This window comes from Sitophilus oryzae, unplaced genomic scaffold, assembly GCF_002938485.1.
Source record: "Sitophilus oryzae breed Bouriz unplaced genomic scaffold, Soryzae_2.0 scaffold_551_pilon_pilon, whole genome shotgun sequence".
NCBI lineage: Eukaryota > Metazoa > Arthropoda > Insecta > Coleoptera > Curculionidae > Sitophilus > Sitophilus oryzae.
The window spans coordinates 997,753-1,017,706 of record NW_022147142.1 but is presented as its reverse complement, the minus strand read 5'-3'; the positions used below and the strand labels follow the sequence as shown (position 1 = coordinate 1,017,706).

At 33.6% G+C, this 19,954-nt stretch overlaps 1 protein-coding gene and 1 long non-coding RNA gene across 3 annotated transcripts; one reads left to right on the top strand and one right to left on the bottom strand.

Moving 5' to 3' along the window:
• Positions 1-768: 768 nt before the first annotated feature.
• LOC115887062 lies at positions 769-1,433 on the bottom strand. Its single transcript, XR_004050993.1, has 2 exons — positions 1,355-1,433; positions 769-906 (listed from the first exon to the last, which is right to left on the bottom strand). It is a non-coding gene; the product is annotated as an uncharacterized LOC115887062 (long non-coding RNA).
• A 2,544-nt stretch (positions 1,434-3,977) lies between these two features.
• Positions 3,978-19,146, top strand: LOC115887012. Of its 2 annotated transcripts, XM_030906337.1 has the most exons (5): positions 3,978-4,140; positions 4,746-4,919; positions 6,611-6,754; positions 17,409-17,883; positions 18,002-18,440. In XM_030906337.1, exons 1-5 carry the CDS (start codon positions 4,120-4,122, stop codon positions 18,055-18,057), a joined length of 870 nt encoding a protein of 289 aa, XP_030762197.1. In that variant the 5' UTR covers positions 3,978-4,119; the 3' UTR covers positions 18,058-18,440. The 2 variants fall into 2 exon arrangements, with proteins under 2 accessions (XP_030762197.1, XP_030762196.1); XM_030906336.1 differs by having other exon boundaries at positions 17,409-19,146.
• The last annotated feature ends 808 nt before the right edge of the window (positions 19,147-19,954 follow it).

Sequence of the window (19,954 nt, the reverse complement as noted above, 5' to 3'; positions counted from 1 at the left end):
CAAACGACCAATGGGAGCTGTAACTAAATTTAAAATTGACAGCTGTTTGAATTTGTACAAATCTCATTGGTCCTCTTGACGTGTCGCTGGCGACAGTCGCTGTTCTGACGGGCTTAAAGCCCCCGTTCTCAGTTTAAGCCCCGTCAGAACAGCGACTGTCGCCAGCGACACGTCAAGAGGACCAATGAGATTTGTACAAAATTCAAACAGCTGTCAATTTTAAATTTAGTACAGCTCCCATTGGTTGTTTGAAATGTCAAACTGTGTCGCCAGCGACACGACGTCGTTCTTTAAGCCCCGTTCTCAGAACTGCGACTGTCGCCAGCGACACGTCAAGAGAACCAATCAGATTTGTACAAAATTCAAACAGCTGTCAATTTTAAATTTAGTACATTTTTTGCTTAAAGCCCCGTTCTCAGAACTGCGTCCAATGAATAAAGAATCACAGGAACGAGCATAACATCGGTGCGATCAGAGTGGAGGTTACATATGGCCGACCCACGTGGTCGACCTGTTTTCGTTGTAGCAGTGGCGTAGAGTAATAATTATGAATAAGTCACGAAAAAAAAATAAAAAGGATAAACTTTGGCAGATCAGAGTTTTAATATTTTTTTAGTTTTATATGTCATTTAATATAGAATTAATTTGTTTATATTTAACGGATTATAAATGAATTAGCGATTGAACGTAGGTAATATTATTATACCTACATATTATTATGTAACTTAAAAAAGGGAAAACGGATGGGAAAAGTAAATAAATAAAAAGTCAAAAATACAAATTTATTGGCCTTTAAATAAAATTAATTTCGTATACATTGTGTGTACACTACTGTTTTTGGGGATAAACTCAGGGTTTTTGACAAAATTTACCCATTGCGATCTTCTCGTCTGATTTTTAGGAAAGCTAGAACAAAAGTATAATTTTAAAAAGATTATTGAAAATACCTATTGTCATATTTAACCCCGGGTCACCTTAAACCCCAATAATGAAAGTATTTTCTTTTTGTAGTTTTGTACAGTTAAAAATTTGTCTCTGAAATATATTATAATAATATGATAATCAATATCCAAGTTTTTAACCCAAACAGTCAAAACACAAACCCTAAGTTACGCCTATGATCCTAGGCAAGCTTTGTCATTTGTAGTTTTGTACAGTTAAAAATTTGTCTCTGAAATATATTATAATAATATGATAATCAATATCCAAGTGTTTAACCCAAACAGTCAAAACACAAACCCTAAGTTACGCCTATGATTCTAGGCAAGCTTTGTCATTTGTAGTTTTGTAGGTTAGGTTAACCTTTACAAAGCAGTTAAATAAAATAAGCTTTTATTGGCTTAAAAATTCTTACCTGTGAAATGTAACACCATCATCTTTATGTTTTGGTGTCAGGGAATAGCCACAAGCGGCACAGCTAACCATGTTTTCGGTTACTGGAATTTGGCCTCTGATTTGGCGAACTGGGGCGATAAAAATGACAACAGAATGAGTCATACTCGGAGGACCAATATGGCCGATTTTGTCTCGCGCATACTTTAGTGACAGATACGAAACGCTCGTTCCTGTGTTTTTTTATTCATTGACTGCGTCGTGTCGACAGCGACACTGATTGACATTTCAAACGACCAATGGGAGCTGTACTAAATTTAAAATTGACAGTTGTTTGAATTTTGTACAAATCTAATTGGTGCTTTTGAAGTGTCGCTGGCGACAGTCGCAGTTCTGAGAACGGGACTTTAGGATGCAGCCACACTATCCTAAAAACGGCGTATCGGCGTAACAGCGTAACGACCTTGAATCGATTTCCAGTAATTCTATTGGCTGAAATTTTTGACAGATGAATTTGACAGATAAAATTTCTGATAGATGAATGTTTCAGCCAATAGAATTACTGGAAATCTATTCAAGGTCATTACGCCGTTACGCCGATACGCCGTTTTTAGGATGGTGTGGCTGCACCCTTAGAGCTAGTGTTGCACACACGCCGGAACCGGATAGACGGCACCGGCTACCAGGGTTCGGAAGTAGTTAATTAAGACATAATTTACCTGATTAACTACGTGTAGTTTTTCTTCAAAAACTACGCCCTTTCCCGTTCGTTAACTACATGAAAACTACGTTAATAAACTACCTATTGATATTATAAATAATTTTGCTTTATATGAAGAGTCTAAATAATAGGATGTAAATGGTTATATTTAAAGCCATATTTCTTCTGTTTTCTTAAATACATTATGTGTTTTCTAAAGCTTTAACTTATTATAACCTCACCTCATACCTTTGACATTTGAAAGTTACATACATATGTTACATAAACTACATTAACTACATGTAATGTAGTTTATGTAGTTTTTAAAAGTAACATGTAGTTTTCAGAACCTTGCCGCCGACACGCAAACGTATCGGTCCTTGAAAAAGATAGCTACGGGAGCGTTGAAGTCATGATTACTATATCCCGCTTAAGATGCTGGTCACCGCTGGTCACATGCGTGGGAAGCAACAAAAACCTCATACCAAAATTTCTTCTTTACGGTGAGCTTGTAGACGGTAAGAGGAAACCGGGTGGACAACTCGATCAAAAGGTACAAGGATATTTTCCATGAAAACTTAAAGGAGATAAGCATGGAGAAGAATTGTAAGCTCAGTTAACAACGATAACCAAAAAGTAAAGAGGCAACAAAGTAATTAAATTTTTGAATGTCCGGAGTACGGATAATCTTAATAACGATTGGCAACATTGCACAAAAAATTTAAGCAGCGCGGTAACAAGGCGGTAACGAAGACGACGAAATCACAGTCGAAATGCTGTCGAACGCCGATGCTTCCGGGTATTTACCTGCACCCAGGGTTCGGAAAACTACATGTTACTTTTAAAAACTACATAAACTACATTACATGTAGTTTATGTACAGAATGTAGTTTATGTAACCTATGTATGTATGTAACTTTCAAATATCAAAGGTTTGAGGTGAGGTTATAATAAGTTGAAGCTTTAGAAAACACAATGTATTTAAGAAAATAGAAGAAATATGGCTTTAAATATAATATTCACACATCATATTATTTAGACCTCTCATACAAAGCAAAATTATTCATAATATCAATACATAGTTTATTAACGTAGTTTTCATGTAGTTAATGAACGGGAAAAGACGTAGTTTTTGAAGAAAAACTACACGTTGTTAATCAGGTAAATTACGTCTTAATTATTAAGGTATTATTACGTCTTAATATGTTATTATTACGTCTTAATATGTTATTATTACGTCTTAATATGTTATTATACGTCTTAATATGTTATTATTACGTCTTAATATGTTACATTGCATGTAGTTAATGTAGTTTATGTAGATGGTGTAGTTTATGTCACTTATGTATGTAACTTTCAAATATCAAAGGTTTGAGGTGAGGTTATAATAAGTTGAAGCTTTAGAAAACACATAGTGTATTTAAGAAAACAGAAGAAATATGGCTTTAAATATAACAAAAAACATTCACATCATATTATTTAGACTCCTCATACAAAGCAAAATTATACATGATATCAATAGTTAGTTTATTAACATAGTTTTCATGTAGTTAATGAACGGGAAAAGACGTAGTTTTTGAAGAGAAACTACATGTAGTTAATCAGGTAAATTACGTCTTAATTAACTACATCCGAACCCCGCTCTCAACGATATCTATGGGTGCTCCGGCTCCCCAGTCTGTAAATAAAGGTGTTCTGTGGACCTCTGGACTGAAAACTGAAATTAATCCCGGGATCCCGGGTTTATTTAATCGTGGGTGGCCGGGAATAAATTTTTTATTTTTTTAAACTTCCCGCCATGCGTTACAATCTAGTCCGTAGTTCCTACAAGCGATATTGGGGGCGCTAGTAGCAGTAGACTTGTCAACAGTGTCAAATTTAAACGTCAATTTCACTTTCCAATATTTAGCAAGGCGCTCGCACTTCTCCTTGTGTATGTGTTTTGTGGTCTCTGCTGCAGTTGATTGATATCAAAAATTACGATATGTATGGCATAATTCTTTATACATGGGTTCAAACCTTGGTTCAAACAGTGATTAACGCAAGATCCTGAAATATTTTCTCGTGAAAAATTGGATCTAATAAATATGGAAGTTAAAATGAATAAGGTAGATATACAGGGTATAGGTCTCAGTATAGGGTATAAGGTAGATAATACAGAATACTGAATACTCCTGTGTTAACAAAATAAACTTATTTAGGTATACCCTTATTTGAAGCCTTGAAAAAGTTACGTTCTTATGTGTTAATATTTGTAAATGAAGTATTGTATTTATTAAGAGTGTCTCAGGTGTGATCCTCCACTGCTGCTGCAGGGGCCTATTGTGGCTCAGTTCTACAATCTTTAAAATTCACCCACAATACCCAACCTTTTAATAAGTATAGGCTTTAATATTCAAGGCTGATGTCACCAAGATCTGACAAATCTAGCATGTTTTGCTAGACAACTCAAAACTGGCCCTGCTCCTACCCAGGCATTGTAAATAAAGTACTTTTATATAATTTAATGGGATTTACACTTGAGGTTAAACCATATTTCATTATAATTCTAAAAATAAAGCAAGTGGTGTTTTTGCAGTTTATTTAGTTGCAGAATACTTTGATATTTTTAATTACACACTTGAAACTCAATTGGACTTACAATATCTTTTTTAACATGGCAGAATATACAACCAAAATCTTATTTATGCAAATAAATTATTTCTATTTTCAGACATTTGCTACTCAGGAATTAGAAGTGTATGATCCTAAAACACATGTCTTGGTACCAAAACCTAGTGAAGTATTGAAAAGAGGAATTTTTCCAACCACTGTGGAAGTTAAATCTGATGAATCTTCTGTAAATTTGCTTTATCAGATTGTATATCCTGATGATTTAAACTTAAAAGTAAGATCTTTAAACTAATATATGACATACGACTAAAGAATTTTATGATACAACAGCTAAATTGATATGGTAAGTTACTTTGAATAAAAAGATTAAGAAAGGAGTATTATGCTATCCATGTAATCGTGCATGGTGGACCGAATTGACATCAAAGGTTGTGATGACTGTGTTGACAGTTTTGTTTGGCATTTTAATTGAAACATTTGAATTTGATTTTTGTGAGTATGTTTGTCTTTATTGAGCTTATTTTATGTAATTTATTATTCTACAATTGGTTTTATTTAGTGGTAGTAAATCTAGAAGGAAATTGTCTCAGAACTTAAATTAACAGTGACACTATTGTGATTTATTAGTAAGTGACTATATAATATACATACTTGTAGTAAACCGATCATTTATGAAATTTACTTACGAAATATCTAATTTCATATTTTCTCTTGCATTTTCACTTTTATTATTTAATACTTGTCATAAATAATTAAGATACATTAATTTGACTTGTGCTTCTCTAAAGTATACAATGTTTGTGTTATGAAATAATTATTATAAGTTATCTATTTTTATTACATATATCTATTTTTATAACAATTTTAATAACTACTAACAATAATTATTGACAATAGAATAACACATATTCTTGGATCTACCCTACTATTATAAGTTTTGGATAAAATTAGAATGGCACTGATAAACCAGAATTTAAGTTGCAGAGTTTTAGGTCCCTAATCTTTTTATTCAAAGATAAATTACATTAGATACCTTAGGTGTCAAATCCCTTTTCACGTTGATCAAATGCATGTGGTAACACAAACTGGTAATTACCAAAGCTAGATTCTCAGATTGTCAAAAAATCTTCAGGTAGGTATAGTATTTCCGAAGTCAATTGGAAGTACTGAGAGTCTTAATTCTGTTTTCCCGACGATGCCGATAAAGACAGTGCCGATATTAAGAGATCCAATCTATTCCAACTGACTTCAGATAAACTATATGTATTAACAGATGCTTTAGAAATTATACAGGGTGGTCCGAATTGTATTCCGGAAAATTCGGCAGCATATTCTGCAGATAAAAATAAGTAAAAAAATTTGTATAAATGTATGTCGTAAGATGCTTAGTTTTGGAGATACAGGGTTTAGAAGTTTCATTTTTATTTCAATCTTTTTCAAGTTATTTCTGAAGTAATCTCATTTGATTTTGATATCAACATGACTCCTACTTAAAGAGGGCGCCACCTACATGTGTTTTAACCAAATACGTTTAAAATAAAGTATACGGAGGGTACCGCTTAAATTCCTGTCCCGATATTGAAGGATGGCTATAGAATTTCAATGCATTTCCTACATAAGCCTATCCTTGGTTTGTAGGAGGTTTGACTAAACAAGGATGAACCTATGTCTTGAACATTCGACTCGATTTTCTGTCCTCCTTCAATACTGGGACGTAAATCCTCTCATTGCTCTTATGGGGAGGCCGTCGTATATTTTATTTAAATGTATTTGGTTTTAACTGTTTTGAAGAGTAATAACTTTTCGTGCGTACCTGTATAAAAGTACTCACTGAAAAAATAAGAACTTTTTTACATATTTTTATCTGCGGAATATGCTGCCGAAGTTTCCGTAATACAGTTCGGACTACCCTGAATAAAAAAAATGTTTTTTGCATTTCTATTATCATATTTTGATTTAAATTAGCCTGCACCAGTTTCGTTGAAACCAAGAGGAAGACCTAAGAAATTGAGAGTACCCACAGATATCTCCACTGAGAAATCTAAAATTAGAGTTGTTGCAAGAACTCGATCTGGAAGAGCTGTAAAGTTGCCAAAGCATATCGAAAACGTAAGTTAAAATTCGCTGTTGTCGTTCGTTACCATCACAAGACGACATACATTGTTATTATTGCCATTTTCAGAAAAATGCTTTCTTCATAAAATTTTTTGCTTGTCTGTAGCGGTTAATCCCGTTTATACTTTCCCAAATTTCCATAGCGTTTTAGAGAAAATTAAAAAAAAAAACATGAAAATATAATTAATTTTTTTAAACGTTATAAAAGTATTAATTTTTGCGACGTGATCGACAATATAAAAAAGTAATAGAACAAACACCTAGGTATAAAAGTTAAGCACTTTTCTGTGTAAGCAAAATAGTACGAAAATATATTATTAAATTGGGATAAAGTGTCAATTTCAACCAGTGTAACTATAGTTTCTTGATACACAATATATCCCAGGGGCGCTATTCTGTACAATCGTCGGTATCGGCAAGTTTTTAGAATTTAGAATTTAGAATGAGTGGGAGGGGGGTTAATCATTTCGACCTTACAGATCCATTGTGTCCCCCTTTCTTGAATCATAACTCATCATACAGTCCCAGGGCTTTGACAAAAGCCAGTATCTGGGACGGTTTTATAGAGGGTAGTTCTCCATCTCCAATATCAGTCGTACCAAAATTTATGGCACGAATGGTTGTCAGGGCACGGTAGAGATACCGATTTTCGTCGGTACAAATTTGCGATATCTGCCATAGGACCGATCGGTAACTATGACAACAACAATTAACATATTTTTACTATATACAAATACGTATCGAGAGCTGTCGTAACTTACCGATACCGACGATTTTACAGAATAGCGCCCCAGGATTGTCTTTACAAGAGAATTTTTTTTATTATTGATATTTTGAAAAAAAATGCATTCTTCATAAAAAAAAATGTTGTCTGTTTTCTTTATACTTTTCCAACCGTTATTGAGAAAATTAAAAAAAAACATGAAAATATAATTATTTTTTTTAACGTCATAAAAGTATTAATTTTTGCGACGCGATCGATAATATAAAAAAGTAATTTTAACACTAACACACTTGACATTTTGAAAAAATCCATTCATAAAAATTTTTGCTTGTTGTGAAACGGTTAATCTCGTTTATCCTTTTTCACAAATTCTATACCCTTTTAGAGAAAAACTAAAAATAAAAGGGCGTTTCTATGATAATATTAAAATAATATTAAAACTCACAGACTAATGTCATGTACTACAGACATGTAGATGGGACACTGCAGTGGCGGATACAGAGCCCCCTCCCCCCTAAAATCTATGAATTTGGTTAAATGCGGCTTTTGGGTTAAAAATGGTACCCTAAAAAGCTAAAACAAATTCCTGTATCCCCCCCTGGGATACTGAATAGAACAAATAAATCCCTCATTTCGAGCCACCTGTTGATTTTCTAACTCAACCGACACCGATTTTTTTTTCGTAAAATGGTCCTTTAGTAACATGGTCCTAGTATTTACTACATTTTTTGTCTCTTGTAAAAAAAACGCCACCGCGCATACTTTTTGAAAAAAAAATATTTTCACCAATTTTATGTTAGTATCACAAATTATATTTGACAGTAACAAACATAAAACGCTTAAAAAAATTAATAAATTTTAAATTAATTAATGTTCGGGTTTATTTTTGATTGATGCCCTCTAACGGATAAACGAAGCACTTTTGTATCAAGGTAAATTATGTGCAATCAACGTATTTTGGTTCAAAATATACGTAGTTGTCCTATGTACACAGACTATTTGAACTCCTTGTATATTCTGTAGGTCTGCTTTAGAAAAATACATTTTCCAAAAGAAACTTTCTCAAAAACTAGGCGATGTGGCGTTTTTTTTACAAGATACAAAAAATGTACTAAATACCAGAAGGGCCATTTTAGGAAAAAATCAGTCGCTGGTGACGTTGAAAGAAAGTTTGATGCCCTCTAACGGACAAACGAAGCGCTTGTATAGAGGTAAATTGTGTCTAATGAACTTATTTTGATCCAAAAATACGTAGTAGTACTATGTCCACGGAATACTGGGACACCCTGTATATTAAAAATAGCATAGACTCCTAATCAACTATTACTAAAAGTAATACAGGGTGGCCCATCGAAAACGTTCCGCAAGGCATAACGGTCAGGGTAATTTTTTTTCAGAAAATTCAAAAACACGTCAATTTTTTTTGTGAGGGGGACAACTTTTGCCCCAAAAATGATTGCAAAATATTCAACCCTCTAAGCGGGGGTATCGTCCCCCAACTTTTTTCAAATAGGAAGGGGGTCAAGTGGTACTGCAATGAAAAGGGCTTTCTATTCTCTATACTTTCCCTCTTCGTTTTTGAAAATCGGTCGAGTCATTGAGAAAATATGAAGGATTGAAATTTGAAAAATTTATTTAAACATTTATTAGAGTAAATGATAAGGATAAATTCCTTCGATCAATTTGCTGTTTTTTCTTATTATTTTCAGATGTTTACGCATTTTTTCACTTGCCACAAGGTTGAACGATCAGGTGCGCTAGTTGCTAGATAGCTATTCTGTGACTTGTGCGTTGAAGTTCTTCTCAGTATAACCTTTTAACAATTATGGTGTACTCGCTTACAGAAAAAGTGGAAATAATCGAACTTTATTTTAAAAATAATGAATGTGGCAATCGGGTTGCGCAGATATTCAATGAACGCCATCTTGACAAACACCTTAATGGCAAAATTGTTCGCGAGTTAGCAGCAAAATTTCGCGAAACTGGTTCCGTTATAAATAAAAAGAGGCAGAGGGAAATCCTGTAGTAAATGAAGCTATGGAGGTATTCGTATTGGGCCAAGTTGCCATGGATAGTACGCTGAGTACAAGAAAATTAGCCATTGAGACAGGCGTCAATCGTTTAAGTGTTCAAAGGACATTAAAAAAAACACAAGTTCCACCCATACAAAATTCAGTTGGTAGATTCAACGAAGAGGATTTTGATCGTTGCTTGCAATTTTGTAAAACTATGAGTGAACGAGTGGCGAATGATAATTTCCTATTTAATGTGTATTTTTCGGATGAGTGTATTTTCTTTTTGAACGGTGTAGTTAATCCGCACAACTGTCGGTACTGGGCTGAGGACAACCCCAGGGATTTTCACGAGTTGGACACACAAAACCATCAGAAATTGATCGTGTGGGCTGGTATTTTTGGAAATCCTATTGTAGGTCCTTTTTTTCTTCCTGGAAATCTAACAGGTGATATGTACTTGGATTTACTGGAAAATACCATCGACCCAGCCCTAACTGACATCATAGAGAACAATCCTGGATACGTTGAAGCGGAACTAATATTTCAACAAGACGGCGCACCTCCACATTACTCTCAAAATGTGCGTAATTATTTAAACAATAACTTTCTCGGTCGATGGATAGGACGAAGGGGTGCAATTGAATGGCCTCCCCGGTCACCCGACTTGACTCCTTTAGACTTTTTTCTATGGGGACACAAAAAGTAAAGTGTGTAGCACTTCACCCGCCTCATTTGAAAATAATTTGTATTACTGTCTGGAGGTTGACGGGCAACATTTTCAGCATTTGCTTCATTAATAAGGTAAGTTTTTTAATTAATTCAATTTATGCGTTTTTTTCCAAAAAGTACTTTTTATATTTCAATCCTCCATATTTTCAAAATGACTAGACCGATTTTTAAAAGCGGAGCGGGGAAATATAGAAAATAGAAAGCCCTTTTCATTGCGGTGCCACTTGACCCCCTTCCCATTTGAAAAAAAGTTGGGGGATGACACCCCCGCTTAGAGGGTTGAAGATTTTGCAATCATTTTTGGGTCAAAAGTTGTCCCCCTCACAAAACAAAATTGACTTGTTTTTGGATTTTTTTGAAAAAAAAATACCCTGGCCGTTATGCCTTGCGGAACTTTTCCGATGGGCCACCCTGTATTACCAACTCTGTCTTTATTTATTATTATTTATGATTAAGCTATTTATGTCATAAAAAATACGTCTTTCGGAAAAAGGGTGGTCCGAACTGTATCTGGGAAACTTCGGCAGCATATTCTGCAGATAAAAATAAATAAAAAAGTTCGTATAAATGTATGTCCTAAAATGCTTAGTTTCAGAGATACAGAGTGTAGAAGTTTCATTTTTATTTAATAATTTAATAATTAAAAATAATTATAATATTATATAATTATATAATAAATTAATTAAAGATTTTTTCTAAATAATTTCTGAAGTAACGTCAATATTTGGATGAAAATTGGTGTCTAGGAGTTTTTTGACATGAGAAATTTAATTTTGATGTCAATATGACTCTACTGGTAGAGGGCGCCACCTACATGTGTTTTAACTATTTTGAAGCTTATAACTTTTTGTTCGTACCTGTATAAAACTACTGAAGGAAAAAATATACATCTCTGTGACTTTTTTAATTAAATATACATCTCTGCGACGTAAAAAATATCTCTTAGTAAAAATCGGTACTAGTAACCGTTCTCAAGATATTTAGAATGGAAATAGTCAATACATGGCATTATTGACGAAAAATATACGTTGAATAGATAGTTATTTCACTGAAATAATAAATTTGGCAAATTTTTATTTTTTTAAATTAATCATAAATTTTTCTGCAAAAAAATGGTGATAAAACAGTTTCTGTTGAACTTTTGACACAAAAACTTTCAAATTTATGATCTCAGTCTAATAACTATGTTCAATTTGTGTCAATTATGACAGGTATTGATAATTTCGATTCCAAGTATCTCTAAAACCAATACTCGTAGTGATTTTTACCAAGAGATATTTTTTACGTAAAAGACGTCGTAAATGTATATTTTTTACTCAGTAGTTTTATACAGGTACGGACGAAAAGTTATTACTCTTCAAAACATTCAAAAAATATATAGGTGGCGCCCTCTACTAGTAGGAGTCACATTGACATCAAAATTAAATTTCTTATGTCAAAAAACCCCTAGACACCAATTTTCATCCAAATATTGACGTTATTGCAGAAATTATTTGGAAAAAATCGAAATAAAAATGAAACTTCTACACCGTGTATCTCCGAAATTAAGCCTTTTAGGACATACATTTATACGAACTTTTTTACTTATTTTTATCTGCAGAACATGCTGCCAAAGTTTCCGGAATACAGTTCCGACCACCCTGTATATTATTTTTTTCGAACTGCCTAAAATGTCTTTAATAATAAAGTTTAGTATTTACACGAAAATGATGATAGGCAGTAAATATCAAAATGCACAATCTAAAAAGAACACAAACCATCGAACTTTGCCACAAATCAGGAAAATATGAATTAATATTTATTAAACGATTTAAAATTATTAAACTTGACGGATCACTAACTGGCAGTCAGTATAGATTTCTTATCTTACTTCCTGAAGTGTAGGACGAATTTAAAAATTTTACGTTTCCTGACCACCTTTGTATCTCGGATATTTTATAACTTATCGAACATAGAGTTTTTTACGTAGAATCCAGTGGTGTAACTAGTTTTTCCTTGGAGCTGTCATTTTCGAAATATGTGTCAAACTTATGTTTTTTTAACGGGACATCCTCTATAGTATTTTTTATTTTTTTTGCCTTATGAGTTTTCTAAAAATAAACCCTATTCCTAATTTCATAAATAACATCAATCAGCTTAGTTTAAATGGGTATTATTATTTAATTTCATTTAATTTAATCAGATAACTTTGCTTTCCATTGTGCTATCTTATAAAGTGCACTGAAAATGAACTTCTGCATCCTTTAGATAACAGCCTGCCAGAGTTATTGATATTTTTGACTTGTGCAATAATTCTATACACAGGAACTAGCATGGAGTAGCCAATAACTAAAATTTGACGTCAAATAAATTACTGGCTTGTTTTGATTACCTAAATTATACCGGCCGCCTATGTTAAAAAGGTAAATAATGCGTTTTTACATTGTTTATGAAAATAAGTATAGGGTATATTATATTTTTGGAAAGCTCATAACAAGGCAAATAAATAAAAAAAATAATGTATAGGGTATTCCATTTAAAAAATAAAATAGGTTTGGGTTATATTTCAAGAATGACAGCTTTCAGCGAAAATCTAGTTAGCCAAAGAATTCTACGTGAAAAACTATATCGGGCTCAGTTTTCACCTTTCCGATAACTTATAAGATGACCGAGGTATGAAGGGGTCGAAAAATGCAAAATTTTCAAATTCGCTCTGTATTTCAGGAACTAAGAGGGCTAGGACCTATCGGTGTGTTGCATCCTTACTTTCATAAAAAAGTAGCTCAGTGATATGAAAACCGCATCCTTGTGTCTCTACTTGTAAACGAAAACCTCTGTAAAACACGTGAAAATGGCCCCGTGGGTATTTCGCCACTATAGGAAAATATACAAAATAAAATAGTTATTTTTTGTAAATACTGCTGCGTTTATCCAACGGAGACTAATTGTCAGCAGTGTTCTACTAATAAACAAATTTGCCTAACGGATAAAAAAATGCTTAACGTTTCGGAAAGTATATCTCTTTTCGTCGTCGGAAGCAAAAAAAAAACACAAAAAACAAAGATAAAAAATATTTAAAATATCTAAATGCAACTATTCGAGAACACTTCAGTTCTTTAAAACAGATACGTCTACATAAACCGTCGACGTTGTTAGACAAATTTAATATACAAAATACCATGTGATAAATTTTATATTAGTGAAACGTCTAGACCGTTAAATAATGTTCGAATTAAAGAACATAAAGATTATTTAAGAAAGGGCAACTTTCACAAATCTAAGTTTTGTCAGCATTCATGGGATACAGGGCACAGAATAGATTTTCACACCAAACAACGCCAAAATTATAATGAAAGAAGCGATAGCTTCTAAAAGAAAAATAAAAGAGGCTTTTTTAATATAATCTAATAAAAATAAATGTATTGCTTATGCATCATCTGTAGATGTTAGTAATGTATGGCAATCGCTTCTTTGATTTTGAATAACATAACATACGTAAAAATTAAAAACAAAATATATATAATGAAGCCTTTGTCTTGTGGAATCATACATAAGCATTAACCCGGTCTAAGGGAAACCAGAGTGTCCTTCTCTGAATCCACTTGACATCTTGACAGGCGCGTCCATGTCGCGGGGGTGAGTCCGATTTCACGAAATCGGTGGCTAAGTCCTGTCGGGGACCCAATGTTGCGGGGTATAAGGCTTCCCCCTGGCCAGGGTTACGGTCGAAGACCACAACGGCGAAGAAGGCGGAGAGGATGGACCTCAGTACGGCGGATTTGGCGGAAGTGGCTACCCAGCTTTAGGGATAATGTATAAGCAGCAGGGAAAATTGGTCTCTTGAGTCTTGAAGGACACCCAGTTTAAGGGAAGAACACTCTGACATAAAATTACCTGGTCCTCCTAGTAGGGTGTTAAGGCGTTGGGTCTGCAGCCCATCACTTATAAAAATTCAAAAAACGCAAAATTTCTCAACAAAGCCTCGGACCCGGACTGTCAGAAACGTAGACGAAAATTGGCAATGAAACGGACTTTACGAATAGGAACATGGAATATTCAAGGGATAGCAACAAAGAAAGAAGTATTTAAAGAAATGGAACGGTACGATATGGACATAATAGCTCTAACCGAGACTAAGAAAAAAGGGAAAGGTACAGAAGAGAAGGATGGATATGTGCATATATACAGTGGTGTACCAAAAGGGGAGCGAGCCCGCGGTGGAGTATCACTAGCAATTAGGAAGAAATATAAGAAATTTATAAAATCTTGGGACCAAATCAACCACAGACTTTTGCAGGTGGATGTTGATGTGAGAAATCATTCTTTGGTAGTTATAGCAGCCTATGCCCCAACTGACGACGCCCCAGCCGCCGAGAAGGACACGTTCTTTTTTGATTTGACGACAGCCTTGGAAAAGATTGGAAGTCGAAAGGAGGTGATTCTAATTGGTGACTTAAATGGCAGAACAGGTTTTAAATTAAATGACCCACTAGTAGGATGCTACGGAGAACATATTGTAAATAATAATGGTGAAAGACTTATTCACTTATGCGAACAACAGGCACTCAGGATTGCTAATGGATGGTTTCCACATAAAGATATCCACAAATATACATGGATGCAACCCACACGAAATCTAAAATCATTAATTGATTATATAATTGTTAGGCAGAATACTCAACTGAAAATTTCGGATGTCAGAGTCATGCGTGGCCCAGAATATGGTACTGATCATTTCTTGGTAGTAGCAAAATCTTATTTTCCCTACAAACAAAAAATGCAATCAAATGAATTGCCTGAGAAAAATGTAACTCCATTAAGTAACGTCAAGTATAATATCGAAAGTTTGAGAAATGACTCAACTAAATTCTTGTACCAGATGAGACTAGCCACGAAATTAAACAGAATAGGACAAGGATCTCCAAATGATATGTACGAAAGTCTGAAAACGTGCATACATGAAGCCACAAATGAGGCTCTTGGAGAGAAAATAGTCTCCACGAGATACAGAAAAGATACACCTTGGTGGAGTGAAGACCTAGGAAAGATTGTAGATGAAAAGAAGGCTGCTTATGGGAAATGGTTAAGTACACAGAGCACTCAAGACAGACTAATTTATAATGACAAGAACAGAAGTGTACAGAAGGAAATAATAAAAGCAAAGAATGAGTGCTGGGAAGAAAGACGCCAAGAAGTCAACTTAGAAGCTGGAAACACAAAAGCAAATAAAGCATGGAGAATTATCAACGGAATGCGAAGGCAACATAAAGATACTGCAGGGACGAATAATATTCCGATCGAGGATTGGAAGACTTATTATCAAAATCTGTTGACGGAAAATAGAACCGAATTTATACAAGATCATGAAAGTCATCCTGTTAATCCAACCGAACCTGAGCATCCAACACTAATAAGCTCTGCAGATGTAAATAAAGCCCTCCAACAAATGAAAAATGGCAAAGCCCCAGGTTTGGGAAATGTTTCAGTAGAACTTTTTTAAGCCCCCTCAGCAGTTTTGGAAATTCTGGCAGATATTTTTAGTAGATGTTTAAATGGAGAAGACCCGCCCAAAGGATGGAAAAAAGCGATTATTACGTCCATATTTAAGAAAGGGAGCCGATGCGACTGTGAAAATTATAGAGGAATTAGTGTCATTTGTACTGTTGCTCGACTCTATGGCAAAGTACTAAAACATAAGATAGAAGCACAAATAACGGAATCGGAAGGGCAAAATGGTTTTAGACCGGGACACTCATGTACTGATGGCATTTTCATTCTTAAGCATCTAATCGAAAAAAGGCTAGAAAGGGGAAGGACGGTCCACTTGACATTTATTGATCTACAGAAGGCATACGATACAGTCCCACTGAGTAAGTTGTGTGTGTCAATGCCAAATTTTGGTATCAGTAGTTGGTATGTCCAAGCAACAAGAAAATTATACGAGGGTTGCGGTAGCACAGTTAAACTTGGAAACAATATTTCCCAAGAATTTCTTGTGAATAAGGGCATAAGACAAGGGTGTTCATTAGCACCAACTTTATTTAAAGTATATTTGGAGGAAGTACTGAAGTGTTGGAAGATGAAATGCCGTGGAATAGGAATCCCAGTAGGAAAAGACACTTTATATACCTTACTCTTTGCCGACGACCAGGTCTTGATAGCGGGAGACAGAGACGACTCCAGTTATATGTTTAGAAAACTGCATGAGGAATATTCGAAATGGGGTCTAACAATAAACACAAAGAAGACGGAGTACATGGTAGTGGGTGATGACGAACGTGAGGATTTGGATGTAGGAATCGGCACAATTAAAAATGTCTGTACATTTAAATACTTGGGCGTCACTTTTACAACAAATGGAAAAAGCACTCAAGATATTGCAAATAAAGTTGGTCAAGGAAAAAGAGTTATCGGTCAACTTAACTCGTGGAGTGACAAAATTTCCCAAAAAACAAAAATTCTACTTTATAAAGCCATTGTAGAGAGCATTACCACTTATCGCGCTGAAATGTGGGAGCTAAACAAAGTAGAGAAAAATAAGTTGCTGTCTCTTGAAATGGATTTTTGGCGAAGAAGTTGTCGCATTTCAAGACTGGAACACATCTCAAATCAAAGAATACGAGAAATTATAGGAGAAAAAGAAACTATTCTCGACGCCATTGACGGCAAAATACTAAGTTGGTACGGACACCTCCAACGAATGGATGATAACCGATGGCCGAAAAGAATTCATTCATTCATTCAACACCAAGCGAAAGGCGGAAACGTGCAAGACCACCTCGAAGATGGAAGCAGGGCGTAGTTGACGCTATGAATTCTAGGGGCCTCTAGGAAGAAGACTGGACAGACAGAAATCTGTGGAAGTCGAGAAGCAAAAATGAGAGAAGTTAAAAAGCTTCAAACTTTCTGTAGTCTCCGTTGGATTAACGCACCACTGTTTACAAAAAATAACACTATTTTATTTTGTATATTTTCTTACAGTGTCGAAATACACATAGGACTTTTTTGGCGAGATGAATCCGCCACATAGGTATAGACATTTTTTACACGAAAATGTTACTGTACTTATGCGCCCGCATTAGACTGGTGCTGTTTATTAATTATGTATAAATTCTTTTTATTTATAATCTTTGAACAGCAGACACTTTATTAATTTAGCTATTAATAATATTTTTATATTGATGTTCTTTATATTTTTTAGGGATTTAAAAAAATTGAAATAAATGATGATCAAACCACCAATGGAAATGAAGAAATTAAAACATGTGATTTTGCTCAGTATACCGAAAAATCTCATGAGGATATTGATAAGCAACCCATCATAGAGCATGTGTCTCTTCAACAGAATAAACGTAAAATATCTGCACAATATAGGTGTCCAGGATGTAAGAAGGCGTACCTAGGAAGAAATAAAATTTTAGAGCATTTAAAAAAGAACCCCTCACACGGTCCATTACAGAAAGACGAGGAGAAACATTTTGAAGTTTGGAATTATTTAGTTAGTTTAACTCAAAAAACTTCTTCTTCTGAACGGGGAAGAAAGTTCTGTGCTGAGATATCAAATGTATTACATAATTTGTTGCTCCTCGCTAATGCTTTGTTTAAGAAGGTTGGGAATGTTACAAGTGAAGTATCGGTTGATAAAGTATTAGGGAATGCTATAGGATTAGTGCCAGGTAATTATTATTTTGATGATAGTAATTTATATAGAGATGTAACAGTATTGAAATTGATAAGCAATAATGATTTTCTAAGCTCTTTAAAGTTTGCAAATGATGATACATTTGTTGATAGAAATTCAGAAACAAACTGCAAATGTGGGAAAGGTAATAATACTACAGAACAATTAAATAAAGTTGTACCTGCAGTAAATCAGGATGGTATTAAAGCTGCTAAAGCAATACAAATAAATGACAATAATCGCATGACTGCTGAAGATAGTCATTTTCAAAACAACTATTATACTCAAGATACTGGACAAAATATTACTGAGAAAGAGCTGGGAAATCAAAGTAACCAATCAAGTCAGTGTCCTGAAATTTATTTTGACAATAATCATTCAAATTATAACAGATTTGATATAGATAAGTCATTTCAAAATGGTGATTTATATTGTAATAATCCCAATTCTGAATCAAATAATTTTAGTCCAGAACCATTTGATATTGGTACAGAATTTTCAACCATTAATACATTGAGTGAACATTCAAGTGAAAAAGCACAATCGAACTATCCAAAAATAAAAATACAATCTAATATTTTAATTTGTCCACCAAATTCAAAATTTGTTCAGAAATCTTTAAGCAGTAGTAAAATGCAACCTAATAAAAACTCTATTAATCCAGATTTCCTTTCTGAGAATTCAGTTATATCTTCAGTACATAATTCGGCAGATGATTTTATGTTACCTGTGTCTGTAGTTTCTAATCCTATTTTAGATAATTCAAGTAGTTCTGATGATGTTATGAATGTAGACCAATTTGTTAATGAAAGATTTAAAAAAATTACAGAACCAGAGGCTGATATAGCAAATAACTCTTTGAATCTGGTCTTGCCAAATTTAGATTTATTTCAGTTTCATAACAGCTAGGTATTCATTTCCATATCTGTATACAGCAATTTACTAATTTAATTGGGCTGTGTTTTTTTTATTTTAGAATTACATATTATATAGATAAACATTTTCTCAATTATTAAATTATTCTAATTTTGAAAACTCAACTTTATTATATCAGTGATAACGTTGAAACAACTATTACTCTGAAGACACTGTACAAAATATTACTGAGAAAGCGCTTGGAAATTAAAGTAATCAATCAAGTCAACGTCCTGAAATGTATTTTGACAATAATCATTCAAATTATATCAGATTTGATACAGTAAAGTAATTTCATAATGGTGCTATACAGGGTTGTTCACCACATACGACACGGAGTATTGTAGCTAAACGATTAGATTTTTACAAATTGTAAATTTTGGGTTCGTTGAAGGACTATTAGAGCTACAATTTAAAAATACTTTTACAAGATACAGAGTGTCCCAAATAAGTAAAAAATATTATAGTTGTATTTTTTTAAACGGATTATATATTATTATTCCATTTTTAGATTCTACGATTGAAATAAAGGTCAATTTGATTAAGGTTTATCACACTTAAACCTTACCGTTTTTGAAATATTTTCAATTTTGTGAAATTGCAGTAAAAAATTTAAGGTTTCATTTCTCCAAGGGTATTAAAGGTTTTAATACTAAATATTTACTGAAGATTATTTATTGATCAGATATTGTGTTGTAATAATAAAAATTATCCTACCTTACTCAGAGTGTCTAAAAATTTATATTAAATAATTACTAGCTTTAAACGCCAATAACTTGTTTAATTTAAATGGAACACCCTGTATATTTTACGCCAATCAGATGCACAATTTAATTGTCTATCAAAATTGTATTATAGCATTTTTTACCTATATCTTCAAGTTTTCGTAGAAAATGCATTTTATTATAATTTAGAACTCACTTATCACTATACCTATGGAATAATGATATTTTAGATTTTTTTAAAGCAACATATGTACAAAGTGTACAGGTAGTAAAAATAATAATATTGCCAAACCAAGCTAATTTGTTTACAAAAAGAAAACTATTTAAATCTTTGTAAACGAATATACCATTATTTCCGCCCAAAAATTAGTTAATTACATACTTAATTGTTTTGATTAATAAATCATTCTAAAGAAATGTGGATTT